At 42.0% G+C, this 26,325-nt stretch overlaps 1 protein-coding gene across 3 annotated transcripts; it reads left to right on the top strand.

Annotated features, from left to right (window-relative positions):
* Positions 1-2,127: 2,127 nt before the first annotated feature.
* On the top strand, positions 2,128-26,325 carry LOC102394445 (vitamin D 25-hydroxylase). 3 transcript variants are annotated; one of them, XM_006054438.3, is made up of 5 exons: positions 2,132-2,652; positions 10,657-10,798; positions 21,106-21,738; positions 23,332-23,661; positions 25,926-26,325. In XM_006054438.3, the coding sequence occupies exons 1-5, from the start codon at positions 2,428-2,430 to the stop codon at positions 26,099-26,101; spliced, it is 1,506 nt and encodes a 501-aa protein (XP_006054500.1). In that variant the 5' UTR covers positions 2,132-2,427; the 3' UTR covers positions 26,102-26,325. The 3 variants fall into 3 exon arrangements, with proteins under 3 accessions (XP_025122482.1, XP_006054500.1, XP_044785502.1); XM_044929567.2 differs by lacking the exon at positions 2,132-2,652 and adding an exon at positions 2,903-3,087; XM_025266697.2 differs by lacking the exon at positions 10,657-10,798 and having other exon boundaries at positions 2,128-2,652.

Genomic DNA, 26,325 nt, shown 5'->3' with positions numbered 1-26,325 from the left:
CCTCCCACACAGTGTCCCCAAGGGGCAGTGGGGGTGGGGATGAGGCATCTCATCAGTGCTGTTAGTGAGTCAGGCTGCCGTCAAGGCTTCAGCTCTCCTCTGCAAACGTAGGCAGGGGGAAAATGCCAAAGGAGAAATGCTCCTTACTTTACGTGAAAGGGAGAATATTTGGGGAGTGAAAATTAATCCTTTTTGAAAATAAATGATGGAAGGGGGCCACTCTTGAACCAAGCACCATACTGCCTAACAGCTGTGGCCAGCCAGACAACGCAAGTGGGATGATGTTGGGGAAAGCAGGCAGGGCTGACCTCAGACATCCAGTAGGTGATATGACTCCATTCCTGGTGCTTCTGCATCACTGTGCTCCACCTGCAATGCCAATATCCTCCCTGGGCCATTTCCACTGACCTTTGGTTAGACACTGAGGACTAAGTTTAGAATGGTCACCTAACAGATTATTTTTTCCATTTTACTAGAAAGTTATTGATTAATAAGAATTTTAAGGAATCCCTAAAGGTAATATATTAGGCATTTGTAATAGGCAGTAGGTAGATATTCTGTAGCTGGAGATCCTGTGAAACATACAGGACACTGGAGAAGTCCATTTACCAGATAGTGAGCTCAAAACAGTTAAAAAGGAAAACTTAAGGCTGACGAACTACCTAGCTTCCCCTTCAGTGTTCTTGCATCAGAGATATAGAGAGACTAGAAACACTCTCAGAGGACAAGGCTTGCTTAGCAGATGGGGGCCTTTGCTGTTGGCATTTCTTCTTTGGAGTATTTTCCCCATATCTCTTCCCCTGAGTGTCCCTCCATCCCTACCCCTCATCTCCAATATATCCACATCCTAATTCCCAGAACCAGAGTATGTTAGGTTTCACGTCATGGAGCAATAAAATGGAATTAAGGTTGATAAGGGCTTCCCTGGTGGCTTAGAAGGTAGAGTCTGCCTGCAGTGTGGGAGACCCAGGTTCGATCCCTGGGTTGATAAACATCTGTCCGTTGAGAAGTGGAGATTATCCTGGATTATTCAGGTCCTAAGTAGAAGAGGCAGGCAGAGAAGGGGGCAGAAGGGTCACTGAGATCCAATGTGCTGCCTTTGAAGATGAAGGAAAGGGAACATGCCTTAAGAAATGTGCATATCCCCTAAAATTTGAAAAAGGCAAGGAATCTAATTCTTCCATAGAGCTTCTAGAAGGAATGCAGGCATACAAACACCTAACTTTTGGCCTCTAAGACCTACTTTGGACTTCTGAGGACAAAAATCTGTCAGACAATAAATTTGTGGTTTTAAGGCACTCTAGTAATTTGTTACAGCAACAGTAGGAAACTAACACATCTTATCATTTGATCTAAGTTCAAATGTCATCTTCTTAAAGAGACTTCTTGACATCTCTCACCTGATAAAGGATTTTCCCATGCCCAAGCACTTTCTATAACACATTTTCATTTTGTCTGCTTATTATTATCTACAATTACTTTACTAATGTGTTTACTACTCCTCCCTCTCACAAGAATGTAAGTTCTAGGAGGGTAGTGGTTTTCTTTTCACATATCATCTCCATTGCTTTGCATACTACTACATGGTAGATACTTAAATAATATCTGCAGTATGAATAAGCCTTAAGCTAACAAGGACCATAACATTCCTGCTACTGCTCAGTCACAAAGGGCAGCTGTTACAAGTGTCTCGTGGCCAGCAGGTCCTGTGTTGCAAGGAATTCCCAATACAAAACAGGAATAGAAGCAGAAATAGCAAACAGAATTTTCCAAGTAGTTAATCAGTTGCTTAATTTTAGGTACCTGGAAGCAAAAAGTTTGAACAGTAAGCACTGTCCCTGGACAACTGTAGACCAGACAGCCTTCTGTGACGGCCAAATAGTAACCAGTTGGGGATGACCAGAAAGCTGTGAAAATATATGTAATTCACTCAGGTTGCCTAAATATCATGTAACTACAATTCATAAGGGAATCACATGTAAACACACCTTATATCGTAAGGACAAAAGGATAAATAAAAAAAGGCCAAATCGTGAGATTACTTTCTTTTTATATTGATAGGTCAATTCTTTAATAGAAATTCTGAAGAGTATCAGCTTCTGCTCAAGACAACAGCGTTGATAATCTCCAGTTGTCTGGTCAGATACAAGCAGACCTGGTTCTTAAAAGGATAGCCACAGAAAGGGCTGGCTGCCAGGGACGTTGGATCCGCCTGCTCCAGTGAGCCGCGCATAAATCAAAAGGGCCGCACACCCTCCCATACCAGAACAAAGCCAGCAGTAACAAACCCGAGGGCCCTACGCTCAGCCAGCCAATGGCCATAGAAATGGGGCGGGACCTCGGGGTAATGGACCAATAGGATGCGGTGGGGTTGGAGCTCTCCCCGGGTCCTAGGGCAGCCCGGGTTTGCAGCCCCCGCCCCAGGCCATGTGGGAGCCTCACAGCGCCGAGGCGTTCGCGGCGGCCCTCGGCGGGGTCTTATTCCTGCTTCTCTTCGCCCTGGGGGTCCGCCAGCTGCTGAAGCAGAGACGGCCGTCGGGCTTCCCCCCGGGACCGTCGGGGCTGCCATTTATCGGCAACATCTACTCACTGGCCGCCTCGGCCGAACTCCCCCATGTCTACATGAAAAAACAGAGCCAGGTGTACGGCGAGGTACAGCCGACGGAGGGCCCGCGCCTTCCTCCCCGGGGTAGGGGATGGGGGTGGGAGTCCGATGCTCGTGGGTACCAGTTGTCGGGACCCTGCTCCGTGTGCCCGCAGCGTGGGAGCAAGCCCACTTCCTGTGCCAAGGGACAAGGTCCTCAGGCGGCGCCACTGCCGGGGGCGGGGGTCCTCAGGCGGCGCCACTGCCGGGGGCGGGGGAAAGGAGAGCCCTGCCCATCCGTGAGCCCCGCCCACACCGACGCCCGCGGAATCTGGGCGGGATTCTCCCGCCCCCGAGGGCGAAGAGGTGCAGCTCCCGCGCATGTGCAGTGGGACCCTGGACCCGCGCCGGACGCTCCGTCGGGCGTCACAGGCGCCGACCTCAACTGTTCGTTCCACGCGCCCGGCTTGTCGGGTTCACGGAACCTCACGCCGCGCGCGTAGGTTAGCGTCCCCTTACGGCTTCTGGGGATTTCTAGGGTTGAGTTAATGGTTAATAGGAGGTCGTTGGGTATTTGCATTTGAGAATGGCTGGTCTAGGCGTCTGCTGTGAGGAGGAGCGCAGGTGAAGGACTGTGAAAGAGCGAATGAATGAGTGAAAATCAATGCGGTGTCCCACTGCTGTGCTGTCTACCTGGAGATAGGAGCGCCCCCACAGCAAACACGGAGCCTCCCTTGCAGTGTGACCTCTCCAGGGCAGGTCTTCTAGTACTTTTTTTCGGCGGGGGAAATTTTGGCGCAGACCTGCTGAGTGACTTGTAGGTTGCTACACAGCTGCCAAAAGCAAGAGAAAGGCCAGAGTCCTAGCTTGCCTTGGGAAGAGTGTCCTAACGTGGAGGAGGCAGAAGTTTCCAGAAAACGCCTTGACCCAGCTCAGTTGATTTGTTTTAAATCCTTTCCTTTATAGGAAGCTACTAGCCAGACTCTGATAGGTTCTGTGATGAAGAGGTGAAGAAGGCAGTGTCAACTTAAAAAAATGCCTGATGATAGAGTTGGGAGTTAAATTTTATTTGGGGGCAAAATGAGGACTGCAGCCTGGGAGACAGCACCTCAGACAGCTCTGAGAAGCTGTTCCAGAGGCAACGGGGTAAGGCCGGTATTTATGTGACTTCGGTGAAGGGGTTGTTCATGTAATCTGGGCACATATTTTTGCAGAAGGTTTTAGTAGTCGTGAGGAACAGATGTCACCATAAAGGAATTGAGTGCTTCTCTAGAAATGAAGAGATGCTAGAATTGGGTTCATGAAATCAGCTCCTGAAAATAGCAGCCTATCTGAAGACCTGTTCTGCCAGTTTTTTGGAATGGAGTGCCTCCTTCCTGGTCTCCATCCTGACTGCCTTCAGGTCATATTGAAGGTCAGCAGGTGCAGCAGCGCTTGATGTAGAGGTAGATGGCAAGTGCCAATTGGAAGTAGTTGACAGCAGTCACAGCCTGATTTTAGGTAGTTACAGTCCAGTGAGAGAGAAGCATTAATGATCAACCACAAATTGTGTGTGTTGTAAAAAAACAGGACTGTTGGGCAGTTGTGGCATTCAGGTTTGGGATTACATTCATATTTAAACCAGTTTTTACAAGAATTATTCGAAGTTTCTGCAGTTCACTAATGGTCTCTATCACTATAGGAAGGCTGGACTTAAAGCAAATATATATAATTCTTAGATTTTATTTTCCATCCTCCAGTTCGTGAGTGTATTTGCATGGTTTTCATCAAGTGTATTTGATTTCTGGTGTATTGGTATGAAGCATCATCAATATTACAGAGAAATCAAAAGATGTGAAAGCACAAGACCAGAGGTTGAGTCCTCTTTCAAAAAAGGTCAACATTTCTTAGGTTCTAGTTGATGTGGTGGTTGAACACTTCAGGCTAATGTTTACCATTTAAAGAGAACTGGGATTTTTTTTTACAGCTGATGCATTATCTTTGCTATTGTTACTTGTTTTGCATGATAAATCATTTGTTCTTTTATTCCCTTAAGATTAATTACTGAGACCTGTACAAGGGCAAGTATTGTGCCCAGGCTTAGATCCCCAGATGGCTTAGGCAGAAAATGACTTCTCTTAAGAAAGCCATTCCTGGTTCTATCTTTCAGGGAACCCCTATCCTATCTGATGATAAACAATAGAATATATGAATGTGTTGGAAGATTGTCATCTTGGGATAGGTAGCTCTGGTTTAATGGATTTGTGGCACGAATTACCAGTTTTATTGCTAGTACAACTATTTAAGGCAGCCATGGATCTTTACAGACTTTCCTGATAGCTTAGTTGGTAAAGAAACTGCCTGCAATGCAGGAGACCTCGGTTCGATTGCTGGGTCAGGAAGATCCCCTGGAGAAGGGATAGGCTACCCACTCCAGTGTTCTTGGGCTTCCCTTGTGACTCAACAGGTAAAGAATCTGCCTGCAACGTGGGAGACCTGGGTTCGATCCCTGGGTTGGGAAGATCTCCTGGAGAAGGGAAAAGCTACCCACTGCAGTATTCTGGCCTGAAGGATTCCATGGACAGTATTGTCCATGGGGTTGCAAAGAGTCGGACACAACTGAGCAACTTTCATTTCCACTTTGGATCTTTACAAAGTGGTCTTTTTACTGAAGGTGGTGAAATCAAATAGGACTAACTGTGTTATTATATACAAGAGTGGAGGGAGAAGAAAATGCAGAAATTGAAAGGATGTATGCATTGAAGAGTAGACATTGTTTGAATAAGTCTATTTTAGACTTAAGTTGAAAACCACCTAAAGTATTAACCCTTTAATCTGATTGTTCTTTATCTTAGTTGTGAAACACCCCTACAGGTGTCTCATTGTCTTAGAGATATTTTTCAATTATGACAAAGTCTCAGAGTTGGTTTGAGTTTTTAATGTACTATACTTTTCTTGGAAGCAGAAGGAAACTATTATCTTCTATACTTCTAGAAGGTTGTGGAAAGTTTATATGTCTTACTTATAAATAAAATCTTATTTTTCTACTATGTTTCATGATGATCTGGAGATGTGTGCTCAGAGAAAGTCATGGACTTTAAAATTGCTTATGAGAAGTGACAATCACTTCAAGTGACACCTACTTTTATGAAGTCTGTGAATTCAATTCTCCTTCGTAATTCTTGAAAGGAAGACAACCAGTCTTCAAGTCTTATACAGTCATTTTAAAGACATTCTTATATAGAAGTGTACCACACTGAGACTTAACATTACCTTAGAGATCCATCCTGAATGTGTAAGCTTCTGCAGTGACTAATCTTACAGATTTTCAGAAGCATTCCCTAGCTAGCAAAGCTAGTATGAGGGGTTTTAACAGATTATTTTCAGGTAATGCACATAAGGATAATAAAATAATTACTTTGAGGCAAGTGGAGTTGACAACCTATAATTTATTTATACAGTAAGCATTTATTGAGATTTATGCAAGGCATTGAATGAGATTTTATGGAGTGTTTGAAGATGAAAGGGATGAAATCACTGAATCAAAAGAGTTTATAATTTAGCCAACAAGCAGAAGATAGGCATTCATATAATGCTTCTGGTTTTTTGTGCCAGTGCTATGTTGCTTCAGTCATGTCTGACTCTTGGTCTGTAACCCATTGTAACCCACCAGACTCCTCTGTCCGTGGCATTTACCAGGGAAAAGTACTGGAGTGGGTTGCCATTTCCTACTCCAGGGGATCTTCCTGACCTAGGGAGTGAACCTGTGTCTCCTGCATTGGCAGGCAGGTTCTTCTCCATTAGCGCCACCTTTGGTAGTATTAAATTAAGTGCCATGGGAGCTTTTAAGCATGTGCTGTGGTGGTTCACGGGAAAAAGAGAATGCACCAAGAAAGGCTTCATGGTGGTTGGTCCCTAAAGACTTGGTGGTTTGGACAGTATGGCAGTCAAGGGGGGCATTCCAAATGAGAATACAGCCCAAGCAAATGTTGAAAAGTATATGGCAATTACCAGTTTTTATCAAAGGACTTTTTACATTCCTCTGTTATTAGCACTTAGTCTATAGTGTTGTAAAATATGCTTAAATGTGTTTCTCTACCACTTTTCTTTAATTCAACATATATTTATCAGTTGTTAGCATATGCTGTGTACTATCCTAATTGTGGAGATTTAGCAATGAACAAAACAAGTGGAAATCCCTGCTCTTGTGTGGTTTACATTATAGTGATGGAAGGGAGGCAGTGAGCAGGATAGGAACAATGTAAACACAGTAAGTATATAACATATTAGAGTATAAAGTATAAAATAACTAAATTAGGGTAAGGAAGATGGAGAATACTAGGGGGTGAAATTTTAATGGGTTAGAGCAGGCCTCACTGCAAAAAAGGCATCTGAGCAAATACTTCAAGGAAGTGAAGTAGCAGGCTATGGGAATATCTAGGGGAAGAACATTCCAGGCCAAGGGAACAAGTACTAAGGCCTTGAAGCAGAAATATGCCATGTTGAGAGTCACCTGTAAAGAGACAAGAGGCAATTGAGATCATATAGGGGAGAAATGAAAGATTAGAGTGATGAAGATTACACTAAATGAAAGATTAGTGATGAAGCTGGTAAGAAACTGTCATATTTTGTCTGTATTGTTAAGTTGAAACATCATGACGGCTGAGAAGTGATGTGGAGCTTGGGTGAAAAATGGAGTCAACATGGCCAACTCGGGACTTCCCTGGCTGTCCAGGGGTGAAGAATCTGTACTTCCTCTGCAGAGGGTGCAGATTCAGTCTGTAATCAGGGAACTATGATCCAGCATGCTGTATAGTGTGGCTAAAAGAAAAAAAAAAATCCAAAACAAAAAACACCATGGGCAGCTTGGGACCTGAATATAGTTGTAGGACATCTACCTGGTGTCCCAGAATTGCGTGATATATGGAAAATCAGACATCTGGTGTCATAAGTATTGAGTGCTGAAAGTTGAGGAGGCACACAGGAGGAGGAGTTTTTTCTTTGTATTTACTTAAAATTATGCTTCTGGGAAAAGACTTTAAGACCATCCGCTTACTGCTTTGGAAACTGAAAAGGGCCCTTCCTTTGCTCAGCTGATAATCACTTCCTTTGTACTGAAACTCTCACACTGCCACTATTGACATACCATTGCTTATGGCAGTCAGTCCACGACTTCCCCAGAGTTCTGGGTGTACCTTCTGCTCTGTTAGCAGGGTACATCCTTGTGCCCAAAACTGTGTTGCTCAGTTTGTTGATTCTGTTGCTATTTGGAGGTCTTTATCACTTTTTCTTCTGTAAATACTTCTGTTGAACTTCAGTTCTCTGCTAAGCCTCCATCCCACCCCCCAAAAATTGTGTGAATCATGGCCAAAATCCATTCTGCCTGTTTGCACAAAGATGAGGCTTGACCCAGTATTTTTGGCACTCGAAAACCCTCAGCTAGGGACTTCCATGGTGGTCCAGTGATTGAGAATCCGCCTTCCAATGCAGGGGACATGGGTTTGATCCCTGGTTGGGAAACTAAGATACTGCAGGATAACTACTGCAACAGGAGAAAGCCTGGATGCTGCAGCAAAGAGCCCTGTACACAGCGATGAAGACCCTGCACAGCCAATTTTTTTTTTTTTTTTTTTAAGTTCTCAGCCAGTGCCTGAGAGGATGAGGTTAAGCAATCATTGCATCTCACTGATAAGGTAGCACTGTTCCTTCACTGGATTAGGCCCCTCTGTGGGGCTAACTAGAATAGAGTACCGGACGTATGACATTTTAAGTGAACCTGTAGTGAAGCACGTGAGAAACTACAACAAGGAACAGGATGGATATTCCATCTTTTAGCTCAGAGGCAGCCACGTATACCAAAGTGGCAAATGCCTATACTCCAAGGTCAGATACCCTTAGGGCCCTCTGTTAACCTCATGGCATTCAGGGGCCTAAATAAATAAACCAATGAGTTTCAGTATGTTTTGTTGAGGAAGGGGAAATTTTCCCCTCTGCCCCTCTTGAGTTCTTATGGCTGGACTAATAATAGAATTGACACAAGACAGAGTAACAGGAGAGAAAGAAACACATTAGAATTCATGCGCATGGAGGTCTCATAGAAATGGGATGGAGGAAATGACCAAAGCAGGCAGATTTTATATTTTTTAAATAAAGAACCAATACATTTGCAAAGAATTGACAGGACAAGAAAAACTTTGGTTTTGGGTGCCCAATTAGTGAAGAATCTAAACAGGTCTTGTGATTGGGCAGTAAATTAAAGAAATAACAAGATTTGTTTAAAAAAAGGCTTCTCAGCCCCAAATTCCCTGTCTTTGGTAATTGGCAATGAGTCCTAGGGCGATGAAAGTGAAAGTGGAGAGTGAAAAAGTTGGCTTAAAGCTCAACATTCAGAAAATGAAGATCATGGCATCTGGTCCCATCACTTCATGGGAAATAGATGGGGAAACAGTGTCAGACTATTTTTGGGGCTCCAAAATCACTGCAGATGGTGACTGCAGCCATGAAATTAAAAGACGCTTACTCCTTGGAAGGAAAATTATGACCAACCTAGATAGCATATTCAAAAGCAGAGACATTACTTTGCCAACAAAGGTTCATCTAGTCAAGGCTATGGTTTTTCCAGTGGTCATGTATGGATGTGAGAGTTGGACTGTGAAGAAGGCTGAGCGCCCAAGAATTGATGCTTTTGAACAGTGGTGTTGGAGAAGACTCTTGAGAGTCCCTTGGACTGCAAGGAGATCCAACCAGTCCATTCTGAAGGAGATCAGCCCTGGGATTTCTTTGGAAGGAATGATGCTAAAGCTGAAACTCCAGTACTTCGGCCACCTCATGCAAAGAGTTGACTCATTGGAAAAGACTCTGATGCTGGGAAGGATTGGGGGCAAGAGGAGAAGGGGACGACAGAGGATGAGATGGCTGGATGGCATCACTGACTCGATGGACGTGAGTCTCAGTGAACTCCGGGAGTTGGTGATGGACAGGGAGGCCTGGCGTGCTGTGATTCATGGGGTCACAAAGAGTCAGACACGACTGAGCGACAACTGAACTGAACTGAGGGCTTCCCTGGTGGCTCAGGTGGTAAAGAATCTGCCTGCAGTGCAGGAGACCCAGGTTCAATCCCTGGGTCGGGAAGATCCCTGGAGAAGAAAATGGCAACCCACTCCAGTATTCTTGCCTGGAGAATTCCATTGACAAAGGAGCCTGGTGGGCTACAGTCTGTGGGGCCATAAAGAGCTGGGACATGACTGAGCGACTAACACCAACACAACAACCTCCGTATGCAGAGAGTGCACCTTTCACATGAGAGATTTATTTCCTACTTTCAGGGAGATAAAAAGAGAGAGGTGTCCCTCATTTTTATTTATTTTTATTTTGGCTTGCAGGATCTCAGTTCCCTGCCAGGGATCACACCCAGGCCACAGCAGTGACAGTTCCAAGTCCTAACCAGTAGGTCACAAGGGAACTCCCTAGAGTTTCCTTTTTGTGTTGGCCATTTCTTCAGTAACTTTTAATTCAAAATAATCAATGTGCCATTGAGGCATATTTTGGGATTGCATATCCCAGGCCCCAACAAAAGTTGTCTTCAGTTTCAAGTCTCTTGGGCCTTTGACAATCCCCTCCCTTACCTAAACCTAGAATAATAAATGATATATAGATGGAGTCACCTCCTCAATTTTTCTTGGAAATAAACAGAGGTTCTGAGATATCATTGACTGTTTTGAGTTGGAATGAATTTTAAAAAAGCATTTAACTCAAGTATTTCTTGATTTTCTATAGCAGCCCCGAAGCCCAAAAACTAAGGGTTCTATCCAGTGACCTATATCTGTTTAATGGCAAAGCTTAAAGTATAACCCAGACCTCATGAATCTGGTACTGTTTGCATTACAGCATTTGCAAGATTATGTCTTGAGTCATTGAATGTGTAATGAAATCATTGTGCTTGATAGGCACTCTAAACAGTCAACTGGGTAATAAATGCCAGTATTTTCAAGAAATAACAAATACTGAGAGAGCTGGACTTAGTACTGTAGATTTCTCTGGTTATATTTCTCAATATATTTTTCCATTTAAATGTTTTTCTTTTCTTCTCAAAGATCTTCAGTTTGGATCTTGGAGGTATATCAGCTGTGGTTCTAAATGGGTATGATGTAGTAAAGGAATGCCTTGTTCATCAAAGTGAAATTTTTGCAGACAGACCATGTCTTCCTTTATTCATGAAGATGACAAAAATGGGAGGTACGTTTGTTTTCACCTATCTAGTGATTTACTAAACTATTATAAATTGTAGTTCTTATTTTATATAAATTTATTACATAGTAGTGACTGAACAACTTACAACAACAGACTTAGGGACTGAACAACAACAATCACATAGTAGAGATTGGTTTCTGTTGTACTGATTAATTTATACTGTTCAGTTACAAAGTCATGTCTGACTCTGCAACCCCACTGCAGCATGCCAGGCTCCTCTGTCCTCCATTATTTCCTGGAGTTTGTGAAAATTCATGTCTGTTGAATGTGTGATGCTATCTAACCATAACCACCTCATCCTCTGCTGCCCTCTTCTCCTTTTGCCTTCAATTTTTCCCAGAATCAGGGTCTTTTCCAGTGAAACAGCTCTTCACATCAGGTGACCAAAGTATTGGAGCTTCAGCCTGGCATCAGTCTTTCCAATGAATATTTGGAGTTGATTTCCTTTAGGATTGACTGGTTTGATCTCCTTGCTCTCCAAGGGACTCTCAGAGAGTCTTGCCCAGCACCACAATTAGAAAGCATCAGTTCTTCCATGCTCAGCCTTCTTTATGGTCCAACTCTCACATCTATACCTGACTACTGGAAAAAATGTAGTCAGGCTTAAATTGAAGAAAGTAGGGAAAACCACTAGGACATTGAGGTATGACCTAAATCAAATTCCTTATGATTATATAGTGGAGGTGATGAATAGATTAAAGGGATTAAATCTGGTAGACAGAGTGCCTGAAGATTGTGGACAGAAATTCATACTGATTAATAGGAAAGCATTAATTAGTTAAGTTTTAGAACCTAACATTTGAGGACTTTTAGGCTGTATTACTCGCATATTTTACACGCTAATTCTTCTCTTGTAATCTAGTTCTAATAAATACTGTAAATGATGTTTTAAAGAATTAGCACAAGCAGGTTTTGTGAAACAAGTGTGTGCACACATACTGGAATCAGAAGTATGTTTTAAGCTAGTCTTGAGTGCTTGGTGACATTTTATGATCATTTTACTTCTAAGTTTATAAACCCTGAAACAGCCTTTCTTAACTGTTAATTAATATGATATGTAAATGAATAACTGTACGGTATGTGTGAAGGACTAGTATTCTCTATGGTTTAGTCTTGATCAGTATCAGATGATTACATATTCAACAAGAAAGAAAGGCTGAAAGTTAATGGATGAGAAGAAAGCAACAGAAGACTAACATAGAATGTTGATGTCTGTACATCCGTTTTCATACTTAATAGTATGAGTTTTTATGAACTTCAAAATTTTCCAATTTAATGAGAGCTTCACACTTCATTTCCAAGAAAAATGCAATAGCTTGGTTACATAGACTAAAATATACATAAATTTAAAATGAAAAAGGTAAAAAGTAACTATTTATTAAATTGCAAAGCCAATCAACTTGTGCAAAGAAAATACCAACTTAAAAGGCTGAATTATCAGGCCAGGGTATGATGAACCTTGAAAGCAATAGTATAACTAAAAAGAAGATCTCCAACTTCTTAAATACTCTTCTAAGTAATAATTAGACCAAAAAAGAAATTATACCACAAGTATAATAGAAGACCTTTTAGGAAATTATGAAAATGAATGATATGATCAGAGTAATATTTAGGATAAAATATATGTTTTTTGGCATCGCCTTTAGTTGGAATGAAAAACATTCCATTAGAATTAGATTGGAATAAAAGATGACCTTTTCCAGTTGTGTGGCCACTGCTGAGTTTTCCAAATTTGCTGGCATACTGACTGCAGCACTTTCACAGCATTGTCTTTTAGGATTCTAAATAGCTCAACTGGAATTCCATCACCTCCACTAGTTCCTAGTGATGCTTCCTAAGGCCCACTTGCCTTTGCATTCCAGGATGTCTGGCTCTAGGTGAGTGATCACACCATCGTGGTTATCTGGGTCATGAATATCTTTTTTGTACAGTTCTTCTGTGTATTCTTGCCACCTCTTCTTAATATCTTCTGCTTCTGTTAGGTCCATACCATTTCTGTCCTTTATTGTGCCCATCTTTGCATGAAACGTTCCCTTGGTGTCTCTAATTTTCTTGAAGAGATCTCTAGTCTTTCCCATTTTATTGTTTTCCTCTATTTCTTTCCACTGATCACTGAGGAAGGCTTTCTTATTTCTCCTTGCTATTCTTTGAAACTCTGCATTCAAATGGGTATATCTTTCCTTATCTCTTTTGTCTTTAGCTTCTCTTCTTTTCACAGCTATTTGTAAGTCCTCCTCAGACAGCCATTTTGCTTTTTTGCATTTCTTTTTCTTGGGGATGGTCTTGATCCCTGCCTCCTGTACAGCATCACGAACTTCCATCCATAGTTCTGCAGGCACTCTGTCTATCAGATCTAATCCTTTGAATCTATTTCTCACTTCCATTGTATAATCATAAGGGATTTGATTTAGGTCATACCTGAATGGTCTAGTGGCTTTCCCTACTTTCTTCAATTTAAGTCTGAATTTGGCAATAAGGAGTTCATGATCTGAGCCACAGTCAGCTCCTGGTCTTGTTTTTTGCTGACTATATAGAGCTTCTCCATCTTTGGCTGCAAAGAATATAATCAGTCTAATTTCGGTTTTGACCATCTGTCCATGTGTAGAGTTTTCTCCAGTGTTGTTGGAAGAGGGTGTTTGCTACGACAGTGCGTTCTCTTGGCAAAACTCTGTTAGCCTTTGACCTGCTTCATTTTGTACTCCAAAGCCAAATTTACCTGTTACTCCAGGTGTTTCTTGACTTCCTACTTTTGCATTCCAGTCCCCTATAATGAAAAGGACAACTTTTTGGGGGTGTTAGTTCTAGAAGGTCTTGTAGGTCTTCATAGAACCATTCAACTTCAGCTTCTTCAGCATTACTGGTCAGGGCATAGACTTGGATTGCTGTGATATTGAATGGTTTGCCTTGGAAATGAACAGAAATCATTCTGTCATTTTTGAGATTGCATCCAAGTACTGCATTTCGGACTCTTTTGATGACTGTGATGGCTACTCCATTGTTCTAAGGGATTCTTGCCCACAGTAGTAGATATAATGGTCATCTGAGTTAAATTCACCCATTCCAGTCTATTTTAGTTCATTGATTCATAAAATGTCGATGTTAACTCTTACCATCTCCTGTTTGACCACTTCCAGTTTGCCTTGATTCATGGACCTAACATTCTAGGTTCCTATGCAATATTGCTCTTTACAGCATTGGACTTTACTTCCATCACCAGTCACATCCACAAATGGGTGTTGTTTTGCTTTGGCTCCGTCTCTTCATTCTTTCTGGAGTTATTTCTCCACTAGCGCATCCAAGTATGACCTAAATCAAATCCCTTACGATTATACAGTGGAAGTGAGAAATAGATTCAAAGGATTAGATCTGATAGAGTGCCTGATGAACTGTGGATGGAGGTTTGTGACATAGTACAGGAGACAGGGATCAAGACCATCCCCAAGAAAAAGAAAAGCAAAAAGGCAAAATGGCTGTCTGAGGAGGACTTACAAATAGCTGTGAAAAGAAGAGACATGAAAAGCAAAGGAGAAAAGGAAAGATATACCTATTTGAATGCAGAGTTTCAAAGAATAGCAAGGAGAGAAAAGAAAGCCTTCCTCAGTGACCAGTGGGAAAAAACAGAGGAAAACAATAAAATGGGAAAGACTAGAGATCTCTTCAAGAAAATTAGAGACTAAGAGAAAGTTTCATGCAAAGATGGGCACAATAAAGGACAGAAATGGTATGGACCTAACAGAAGCAGAAGATATTAAGAAGAGGTGGCAAGAATACACAAAAGAACTATACGAAAAAGATATTCATGTCCCAGATAACCACGATGGTGTGATCACTCATCTAGAGCCAGACATCCTGGAATGCAAAGGCAAGTGGGCCTTAGGAAGCATCACTAGGAACTAGTGGAGGTGATGGAATTCCAGTTGAGCTATTTAGAATCCTAAAAGACGATGCTGTGAAAGTGCTGCAGTCAGTATGCCAGCAAATTTGGAAAAGTCAGCAGTGGCCACAGGAATGGAAAAGGTCAGTTTTCATTCCAATCCCAAAGAAAGGCAAAGCCAAAGAATGCTCAAACTACTGCACAATTGCACTCAACTCACACGCTAGTAAAGCAATGCTCAAAATTCTCCAAGCCAGACTTTAACAATATATGAACTGTGAGCTTCCAGACGTTCAAGCTCGTTTTAGAAAAGGCAGAGGAACCAGAGATCAAATTGCCAACATCCGCTGGATCACAGAGAAAGCAAGAGAGTTCCAGAAAAAACATCTATTTCTGCTTTATTGACTATGCCAAAGCCTTTGACTGTGTGGACCACAATAAACTGTGGAAAATTCTGAGAGAGATGGAAATACCAGACCACCTAACCTGCCTCTTGAGAAATCTATATGCAGGTCAGGTAGCAACAGAACTGGACATGGAACAACAGACTGGTTCCAAATAGGAAAAGGAGTGCGTCAAGGCAGTATACTGTCACCCTGCTTCTTTAACTTATATGCAGAGTACATCATGAGAAATGCTGGGCTGGAGGAAGCACAAGCTGGAATCAAGAATGCCAGGAGAAATACCAATAACCTCAGATACGCAGGTGACACCACCCTTATGGCAGAAAGCAGAGGACTAAAGAGCCTCTTGATGAAAGTGAAAGAGGAGAGTGAAAAAGTTGGCTTAAAGCTCAACATTCAGAAACTAAGATCATAGCATCTGGTCCCATCACTTCAAGGCAAATAGATGGGGAAACAGTGGCAGACTTTATTGTTTTGGGCTCCAAAACCAGTGCAGAATGGTTTTCAGCCATGTAATTACAGCCATGAAATTAAAAGATGCTTACTCCTTGGCAGGAAAGTTGTGACCAATTTAGTCAGCATATTAAAAAGCAGAGATATTACTTTGCCAACAAAGGTCCATCTAGTCAAGGCTATGGTTTTTCCAGTAGTCATGTATGGATGTGAGAGGTGGACTATAAAGGAAGCTGAGCGCCAAAGAATTGATGTTTTTGAACTGTGGTGATGGTGAAGACTCTTTAGAGTTCCTTAGACTGCAAGGATATCCAGCCAGTCCTTCCTAAAGGAGATCAGTCCTGAGTGTTCATTGGAAGGACTGATGCTGAAACTGAAATTCCAATACTTTGGCCACCTGATGGGAAGAGCTGACTCATTTGAAAAGACCCTGATGCTGGGAAAGATTGAAGGCAGGAGGAGAAGGGGACGACAGAGGATGAGATGGTTGGATGGCATCACCGACTCAATGGACATGAGTTTGGATAAACTCCAGGAGTTGGTGATGGACAGGGAGGCCTGGCCTGCTACAGTCCATGGGGTTGCAAAGAATCGGACACGACTGAGCAACTGAACTGAATTGATCTCCCGTGACATATTGGGCACCTGCAGACCTGGGGAGTTCATCTTTCAGTGTCCTATCCTTTTGTCTTTTCATGCTGTTCATGGGGTTCTCAAGGCAAGAATGCTGAAGTGGTTTGCCATTCCGTTTTCCAGTGGACCTTGGTTTGTCAGAACTCTCCACCATGGCCCACCCATTTGGGTGGCCCTACATGGCATGGCTCATAGTCATTGAGTTAGACAAAGCTGGGGTTCATGTGATCAGTTTGGTTAATTTTCTGTGATTGTGATTTTCATTCTATCTGCCCTCTGATGGATAAGGATAAGAGACTTATGGAAGCTTCCTGATGGGAGGGACTGACTGAGGGGGAGTCTGGGTCTTGTTTTGATGGGCGGGGCTGTGCTCAGTAAATCTTTAATCCAATTTTCTATTGATGGGCGGAGCTGTGTTTCCTCCCTGTTGTTTGACCTGAGGCCAAACTATGGTGGAGGTAACGAAGATAATGGCAACCTCCTTCAAAAGGTCCCATGCACTACTGCATTCAGTGCCCCTGACCCTTAAGCAGGCCACGGTCAACCCAAGCCTCCACCAGAGACTCCTGGACACTCCCAGGCAAGTCTGGGCCAGTCTCTTGTGAGGCCATTGCTCCTTTCTCCTGGGTCCTGGTGCACACAAGGTTCTGTTTGTGCCCGCCAAGAGTCTGTTTCCCCAGTCCTATGTAAGTTCTGGAGGCGCTATGGTGGGGTTAATGCCGACCTCCTCCAAGAGGGCTTATGCCATCCATACCCAGGTCTACTGCACCCAGAGCTCCTGCCCCTGTGGCTGGCCACTGCTGGCCTGTACCTTCGCAGGAGACACTCATACACAGTTCTGGCTCAGTCTCAGTCTCTGTGGGATCTCCGGATCCTGGTGTGCACAAGGTGTGTTTGAGCCCTCTGAGTGTCTCTGGTGCGTAAGGGGTTTGATTCTAGACATGATTTCACCCCTCCTACCCTCTTTCTGGGGCTTCTCCTTTGCCGTTGGACGTGGGGTATCTTTTTTTGGTGGGATCCAACATTCTCTAGTCAACGGTTGTTCAGCAGTGAGTTGTAGTTTTGGAGTTCTCACAGGAGAAGATGAGCACACATCCTTCTACTGTGCTGTTTTACGCCACTGGAAAGGGTGTAATCCTAAAGAATTTCCAATCCCAAAGAAAGGCAATGCCAGAGAATGTTCAAACTACCACACAATTACAGTCATCTCACATGCTAGCAAAGTAACGCTCAAAATTCTCCAAGCCAGGCTTCAGCAGTACGTGAACCATGAACTTCCAGATGTTCAAGCTGGATTTAGAAAAGGCAGAGGAACCAGAGATCAAATTGCCAACATCCATTGGATCATCGAAAAAGCAAGAGAGTTCCAGAAAAACAATCTATTTCTGCTTTATTGACTATGCCAAAGCCTTTGACTGTGTGGATCACAACAAACTGGAAAATTCTTCAAGAGATGGGAATACCAGACCACCTGACCTGCCTCCTGAGCAACCTGTATGCAGGTCAAGAAGCAACAGTTAGAACTGGACATGGAACAACAGACTGTATGTTGTCACCCTGCTTATTTAACTTACATGCAGAGTACATCACGTGTAATGCTGAGCTGGATGAAGCACAAGCTGGAATCAAGATTGCCAGGAGAAATATCAATAACCTCAGATATGCAGATGACACCATCCTTATGGCAGAAAGCGAAGAAGAACTAAAGAGCCTCTTAATGAAAGTGAAAGAGGAGAGTGAACTCAACATTCAGAAAACTAAGATCATGGCATCCAATCCCATGACTTCATGGCAAATAGATGGGGAAACAGTGGAAACAAAGAGAGTTTATAGTTTGGGCTCCAAAATCACTGCAGATGTGACTGTAGCCATAAAATTAAAAGACACTTGCTCCTTGGAAGAAAAACGACGACCAATCTAGACAGCATATTCAAAAGCAGAGACATTACTTTGCCAACAAAGGTCCATCTAGTCAAAGGTATGGTTTTTCCAGTAGTCATATATGGATGTGAGAGTTGGACCGTAAAGAAAGCTGAGCACTGAAGAATTGATGCTTTTGAACTGTGGGGTTAGAGAAGACTCTTGAGAGTCCCTTTGACTGCAAGGAGATCAAACCAGTTAATCCTAAAGGAAATCAGTCCAGATTCTTTACTGGAAGGACTGATGCTGAAGCTGAAACTCCAATACTTTGGCCACCTGATGGGAAGAACTGACTCATTTGAAAAGACCCTGATTATGGGAAAGATTGAAGGCAGGGGGAGAAGGGGACAACAGAGGATGAGATGGTTGGATGGCATCACTGACTTGATGGACATGAGTTTAAGTAAGCTCTGGGAGTTGGTGATGGACAGGGAGGCCTGGCATGCAGCAGTCCATGGAGTCGCAGAGAGTCAGACAGGACTGAGTGACTGAACTGAACTGTTTTTTGAAACTATAAATTTATAGTTTAGACTATTTTTATCATGAAGAAATAGTAAGTATTCAGCTTAAGATTTTCAAAGAAATAAGAGAAAAAACAGAAAATTAGATGTGGATTTTTGTTGTTGTTGTGGCCACGGTGTGCAGCTTGTAGCATCTTAATTCCTAACAAGGGATTGAACATAGGCGAATGACAGTGAAAGTGTGGATCAAATTGAACACTGAACTAACCACTAACCACTGAACCGCCAAGGAATTCCCTAGATGTGTGATATTAAGATAGATGTACACTAAACTGTATATACTCGGAACTGGGAAATCAGAGCCACCATAAACCCACTGTTTGAATAGGAAAAAGTGGCCCCTTTTTGGTGGGTTTGGCCCATGCCTAGGCATACAGATTGGCCAGTGTAGGCTTAAAATCAGGTTCCTGTGTACCGTCTTATATGTAATTATATACATATGTTACAAACACGTATCCTATATGCATACATGTCCCTTGGGCTTGCTGTCATCTCAGCGCCTGTGCACTAGTTCTCTACCTTTCCTCGGATATCTGCCTGACTCACTCCTGAATCACATCCTCTATGCCTTTACTTACGTCACCTTCTCACTGAGTGTTTTCCTGACCACTCTTACGTCTCTTACCTTGCTAAAGAATTTGTTTGACTCTTCTCAGTAGTATGTAAGGTCCATGAGAAAGAGCCATCTTTGCCTTTTTTTTTACTGATATATCCCTGGCACTTTAGCTCCAGAAATACATTCATGTTGAGTGAATAGTCATCTGGGAGTATGGGGAAGAAAAGAGAGTATGGAATATAAGATTGTTGCACAGCCTTAAAGACCCTCTTATGTATGGTTAACTTTATCATCAGTTCAGTTTAGTTCAGTTGCTCAGTTGTGTCCGACTCTTTGCAACCCCATGAATCGCAGCACGCCAGGCCTCCCTGTCCATCACCAACTCCCGGAGTTTACTCAAACTCATGTCCATTGAGTCAGTGATGCCATCCAGCCATCTCATCCAATGTCTAAGTTCCAAATTTTGTGCAACAGCTGTTGCACAAAAGTTGTTGAAGTGTGAATTATATAGGCACCTCAGGTAGACGAGAGAACATGACATTTTTCATGATAGGTAGACCTATGTACCAATTATAAATGAAATTCCAAGTGAACTACATGTTACATAAATATATGTGCCGAGGATTTTTTTTTCTTGATAGTTGATTTAAAGGGAAGATATTCCAAGTACATAGAACAGCAGAGTGTTCTGTGGAGACTCTGAAATTTTAAGGCAAGTAATATCAATATTAGAAGTTTGAGTTTCATGTTTGTCTTTTTAGTTTGGGCTACTGTAACAAAAATATATAGAGGATGAGTGGCTTAAACAATAAACATTTATTGTCACAGATCTGGAGGCTAGGGAGTTCAAGATCAAGGTGCTAGCAGAACAGTGTCTAGAAAGAGCCTGCTTCCTATAAACTGTAGACTGCTGTCTTCTCCTGTATCCTCAAAAAACCAAGGGCCATCATCTCTACCCACATCCCTTCTTATAAGGGCACTAAGTTCATTCATGAGGGCTCATGACCTAATTGGGCTTCCCTGGAGGCACAGTGTTAAAGAATCTGCCTGCCAGTGCAGGAGACACCAGTTCGATCCCTCAGTCAGGAAGATCCCCTGGAGAAGGAAATTACCCACTCCCATATTCTTTCTGGGAAAATCCCATGGGCAGTGAAGCCTGGCAGGCTACAGTCCATGGGGTCAAAAAGAGTCTGACATGACTTAGCAAATAAACAACAACAACAAACTCATTCATGAGGACTCATGACCTAATTACTTCCCAAAGGCCCCACCACCTGATACCATGACACTGGGAACTGGCAGCACATTCAATCCTTAGTGCCTTCTTTTGGGTTGAGTATTTCCACTACCTCATTCAGGCCATCCTTGCCTCTGCCAGTTATATTATCATGTTTCATATGCCTTTCATGGGAGTAATTTGCATTCTAAAATCTAGTCTCTTAAAGCAGAAAATTTCTAATTCTAGAAGGATGATTTTTCAAGTATGTGTTTAGTCCAGAATAAAAAGTTGCCAACAGAACACACAGTCATTTGTCTTTTGTAAAATAGGCTTGTAGTAGAAGTTCAATAATAAAGTCATCCATGCTTACTTCACCCAGGTTCAATTACACAACATAGTTCAGTTTCTTGTGATGGAGATTATAGGTCTTTTCTGCCTGTCCTCAGGGAAGTATAGATAAGTGTATCGGTTTATAGTATTCCATGGCTACTGAGGAGTAAAGAATAGGGCTTGACTGCTGGGTCTAGTTTTAGTTTTATAGAAAATTTGAAGAAGAATGAATAACCATCTTCCCCAACCCCACTCTGCCACGATAGCATTTTTAACTGTTAGATACAGGGATGTAGGACTAATAAAAATTTTTAATAGTTTTATAAAGAGATGATTGGGAGAAAAATTACTAACCATCCCTTTTATTTATTTATTTTTTTAGGCTTACTGAATTCCAGATATGGCCGAGGATGGGTTGATCACAGAAAATTAGCTGTAAATAGCTTTCGCTGTTTTGGATATGGCCAGAAATCTTTTGAATCTAAAATCTTAGAAGAAACCAAATTTTTCATTGATGCTGTTGAAACATACAATGGTAGCCCTTTTGACTTAAAACAATTAGTAACAAATGCTGTTTCAAACATAACCAATTTGGTCATTTTTGGAGAACGATTCACTTATGAAGACACTGATTTTCAGCACATGATTGAGTTATTTAGTGAAAATGTGGAACTAGCTGCCAGCGCCACAGTCTTCCTCTATAATGCCTTTCCATGGATTGGCATCTTACCTTTTGGAAAACATCAACAACTGTTTAGAAATGCAGCTGTGGTCTATGACTTTCTCTCTAGGCTTATTGAAAAAGCTTCCATCAACAGAAAACCGCAGTTACCTCAGCATTTTGTTGATGCTTATTTAGATGAGATGGAAAGAAGTAAAAATGACCCATCATCTACTTTCTCCAAAGAAAACCTAATTTTCTCTGTGGGTGAACTCATCATTGCTGGAACTGAAACTACAACTAATGTGCTGCGGTGGGCAGTTCTTTTCATGGCCCTTTATCCTAACATTCAAGGTGAGGATTCTCATAATCTTAAGATCTGTGCTTACATTTAGGGTTCACACGTTTTACAGTCTTTGGCTGTATACAAAGCATTCTAGTTAGGAACTCCTGCTATGCTGTCCAGAAAGAGACGTACTGAATAGCTATAAGGTTTTTAAAACTTAATTCATGTAAAAACCTCAGATATAAATCTTACAATACCTATATTATAAATGAGGGAAAAGGCTAAGTGACTGATTTGCCCACTTCCTTCTAGTTCTAAGCCAGAACCTGAACCCTAGTTTTTTGGGAATTTTTGTTTGTTTGGTTTGGTTTGGTTTTGGTTACACCACGCAACATCCAGAATCTTAGTTCCCCAACCAAGGATTGAACCCATGCCCTCTGTAGTGGAAGCATATAGTCTTTATAGCTGAACTGCCAGGAAAGTCCCAACCCTGGCTTTTTAAAAATTATTATTTATTTTTAATTGAAGGATGATTGTTTTACAATATTGTGTTGGTTTCTGCCATACATCAACATGAATCAACCATAGGTATACATATGTCCCCTGCTTCTTGAACCTCCCTCCTAACCTCCCACCCCAGCCCACCTCTCTAGGTTGTTACAGAGCCCAGATTTGAATTCCCACTGACTATTTACATGTGGTAGTCTATATGTTTCCATACTACTCTCCATTTGTCCCACCCTTTCCTTACCCCCAACTCTGTGCCCACAAGTCTGTTTTCCATGTCTGTGTTTCCATTGAAAGTGAAAGTCACTCAGTTGTGCCCAACTCTTTGTGACCCCATGGACTGTATATAGCCCACTAGGCTCCTCTGTCTATGGAATTGACCAGGCCAGAATACTGGAGTGGGTAGCCATTCCCTTCTCCAGGGGATCTTGCCAACCCAGGGATCAAACCCAGGTCTCCTGCCTTGTGGGCAGATTCTTTACTGTCTGAGCCCCAGGGAAGCCCAAGTCCCCATTGCTGCCCTGCACATAGGTTCATCAGTAACATCTTTCTAGATTCCAAATATATGCATTAATATACAATATTTGTTTTTCTCTTTCAGACTTACCTCACTCTGTATAATAGGCTCTAGGTTCATCCACCTCATTAGAACAGACTCACATATGTTCCTTTTATTCACTGAGTAATATTCCATTGTATGTGTATGTGTGTGTGTGTGTGTGTGTATATATATATATATATATATATATATGTACTTTTTCCATTTAACTGTTGATGGATGTTTGGGTTATTTCCATGTCTTAGCTATTGTGAATAGTGCTGCAATGAACATTACCAACCCTGGTTTTTTTTTTTAATTGAAGTTTCTAATGCTTCATTCTTTTCCTCGATGAGAGTAATGTTATTCTAATCCTAGATTTGTTTAATTTTTATTACCTACGTGCATTTCACAGCACAGTTACTTGGAGTCTTAGGTACTGGTTGTATAAGATATGTGGCATGTATTTAAGTAGAACTCCCAGATAATGAAAAATCTGAATCTGAATGTACCCATGCCATGTTGGCTGGTTATCTTTTGTTTTATCCTAAAGAGAGTTTACTTTAGATATAATTCTAAGAATTGCATAATAATGGGAACACTTTTTCTCTTACAGGACAAGTTCAGAAAGAGATTGACTTAATTATAGGACCCAGTGGGAAGCCTTCTTGGGATGACAAGTGCAAAATGCCTTATACCGAGGCAGTTTTGCATGAAGTTTTAAGATTCTGTAGCATAGTGCCATTGGGGATTTTCCATGCAACCTCTGAGGATGCAGTTGTACGTGGTTATTCCATTCCTAAAGGCACAACAGTAATCACAAATCTTTATTCTGTACACTTTGATGAAAAGTATTGGAGAGACCCAGAAATATTCTATCCAGAGCGATTTCTGGACAGCAGTGGACATTTTGCCAAGAAGGAAGCTTTGATTCCCTTTTCCCTAGGTAAGAGAGCTTTTTCACAAGGGCTTAACTTTAGAACAAAGTATAGTGATGATTCATTATGTGTAACATCTTAATCTGAAGCATTCTGTTGTAGAATTAATATCCCAACTCTGAAAACAGCATTGACTCTTACAGGAGAGAATGGTTTAATTAGATGTCATTAACACCTATTTCTACTCAAAATAAACAAGGCATAATTTAGCAGCTAGAAAGTAACTGATGAGAAGCTCTGGCTTTTATTGAAACTCTCTTGCTTGTGAATTTTGACTTGTAATCAAAAATTTGTAGAGCTGGAAGTCAGTAACAGGCACCTTAAGAAACTGAGACCCAGGGACAGGAATGGCATCATAATTTAAAGTGAAACTGGAATCTAGCTCTCCTGATTTTTAATATCATACCTTATCTCCAAAAATATTGCATCTCCTGAGAAAAAGTACACAGATCACAAGACCCATGGAAGATGGCTTGGAGAAATCTTTTCACTGGGGAAGGGTACACATACAGTCATTTGAAATGAAATGAACTTCTCCCGGGTCAATAGAACTAAGTGTTACACCTTAGATCTTTCATGGCATATCTCAGGCTCCATTGCAAAGGAAGCAGAGACTGGAACTAATGAGCTTACAAAAGTACATGACCTGACAAAAGAAGGTAAAAAATGGGCCCTGGGAACTGAAATGCTAGGGCCCATTTCTATTCTTTGGAGCTTAAGAAAATCCTTTAATAAACATAACTTCCTCTCAGTTCAGTCGCTCAGTTGTGTCCAACTCTTTGCGACCCCATGGACCACAGCACACCAGGCCTCTGTCCATCACCAACTCCTGGAGTTTACCCAGACTCATGTCCATTGAGTCAGTGATGCCCCAACCATCTCATCCTCTGTCATCGCCTTCTCCCGCTTTCAATCTTTCCCAGCATCAGGGTCTTTTTCAATGAGTCAGCTCTTCCCATCAGGTGGCCAAAGTATTGGAGTTTCAGCTTCAACATCAGTCCTTCTAATGAACACTCAGGACTAATCTCCTTTAGGATGGACTGGTTGGATCTCCTTGCAGTCCAAGGGACTCTCAAGAGTCTTCTCCAGTACCACAGTTCAAAACCATCAATTCTTCCTTTGGCCCTCAGCTTTCTTTGTAGTCCAACTCTCACATCCATGCACAACTATTGGAAAAACCGTAGCTTTGATTAGACGAACGTTTGTTGGCAAAGTGATGTCTCTGCTTTTTAATATACTGTCTAGGCTGGTCATAACTTTCTTGCCAAGGAGTAGGCGTCTTTTAATATCATGGCTGCAGTCACCACCTACAGTGATTTTGGAGCCCCAAAAAACAAAGTCAGCCACTGTTTCCACTGTTTCCCCATCTATTTGCCGTGAAGTGATGGGACCAGATGCCATGATCTTAGTTTTCTGAATGTTGAGCTTTAAGCCAACTTTTTACTCTCCTCTTTCACTTTCATCAAAAAGCTCTTTAGTTCTTTGCTTTCTGCCATAAAGGTGGTATCATCTGCATATCTGAGGTTATTGATATTTCTCCCGGCAATCTTGATTCTAGCTTGTGCTTCTTCCAGCCGAGCATTTCTCAGGATGTGCTCTGCATATAAGTTAAATAAGCAGGGTGACAATATACAGCCTTGACGTACTCCTTTTCCTATTTGGAACCAGTCTATTGTTCCATGTCCAGTTCTAACTGTTGCTTCCTGACCTGCATACAGATTTCTCAAGAGGCAGGTCAGGTGGTCTGGTATTCCCATCTCTCTCAGAATTTTCTACAGTTTGTTGTGATCCACACAGTCAAAGGCTTTGGCATAGTCAATAAAGCAGAAATAGATGTTTTTCTGGAACTCTCTTGCTTTTTTGATGATGCAGCGGATATTGGCAATTTGATCTCTGGTTCCTCTGCCTTTTCTAAAACCAGCTTGAACATCTGGAAGTTCACGGTTCACGTATTGCTGAAGCCGGGCTTGGAGAATTTTGAGCATTACTTTACTAGCGTGTTAGATGAGTGCAATTGTGCAGTAGTTTGAACAGAGTTTTCCAAATTTGCTGACATGTTGAGTGCAGCACTTTCACAGCATCATCTTTTAGGATTTGAAATAGCTCAACTGGAAGCTCCATCACCTCCACTAGCTTTGTTCCTAGTGATGCTTCCTAAGGCCCACTTAACTTCCTCTAACATTCTTTAAATACCAGAGTTCCTGAAAGATATGTATTAAACGTAAGTTTTGGTAAAAATTTTAAAAAACCATTATGCCTGCTTTCTGTTTAGGGAGAAGACATTGTCTTGGAGAACAGCTGGCTCGGATGGAAATGTTCCTGTTTTTCACAGCATTGCTTCAGAGGTTTCATTTGCATTTTCCACATGAACTGGTTCCAAATCTGAAGCCCAGGTTAGGCATGACATTGCAACCCCAGCCCTACCTCATCTGTGCAGAAAGACGCTGAAAGTACACAGATGTTTTGTGAAACAAGTTGTTTGCCTCACCCCCAAACCTTATTTAATTCCTGTGTTTGGACAGGAATCACAGCATCATAAAACCAAGTGAACAGAGATGTTTCTTTAAAAACATCTACCATAATAATATGCATTAGTGTTAGTCGCTCAGTCGTGCCCAACTCTTTGCGACCCCATGGACTGCAGCCCACCAGGCTCCTCTGTCCATGAGATT

This window comes from Bubalus bubalis, chromosome 16, assembly GCF_019923935.1.
Source record: "Bubalus bubalis isolate 160015118507 breed Murrah chromosome 16, NDDB_SH_1, whole genome shotgun sequence".
Taxonomy (NCBI): Eukaryota; Metazoa; Chordata; class Mammalia; order Artiodactyla; family Bovidae; genus Bubalus; species Bubalus bubalis.
Note: the sequence above shows the minus strand (reverse complement) of the source record. Positions and strands in the feature narration are given on the sequence as shown.

Coding starts and splice junctions, on each gene's coding strand:
- LOC102394445 (XM_006054438.3), top strand. CDS start 2,428: ATGTGGGAGCCTCACAGCGCCGAGGCGTTCGCGGCGGCCCTCGGCGGG. Junction 2,653..10,656: donor AGAGCCAGGTGTACGGCGAG/GTACAGCCGACG, acceptor TTCTTCTCAAAG/ATCTTCAGTTTGGATCTTGG. Junction 10,799..21,105: donor GAAGATGACAAAAATGGGAG/GTACGTTTGTTT, acceptor TTATTTTTTTAG/GCTTACTGAATTCCAGATAT.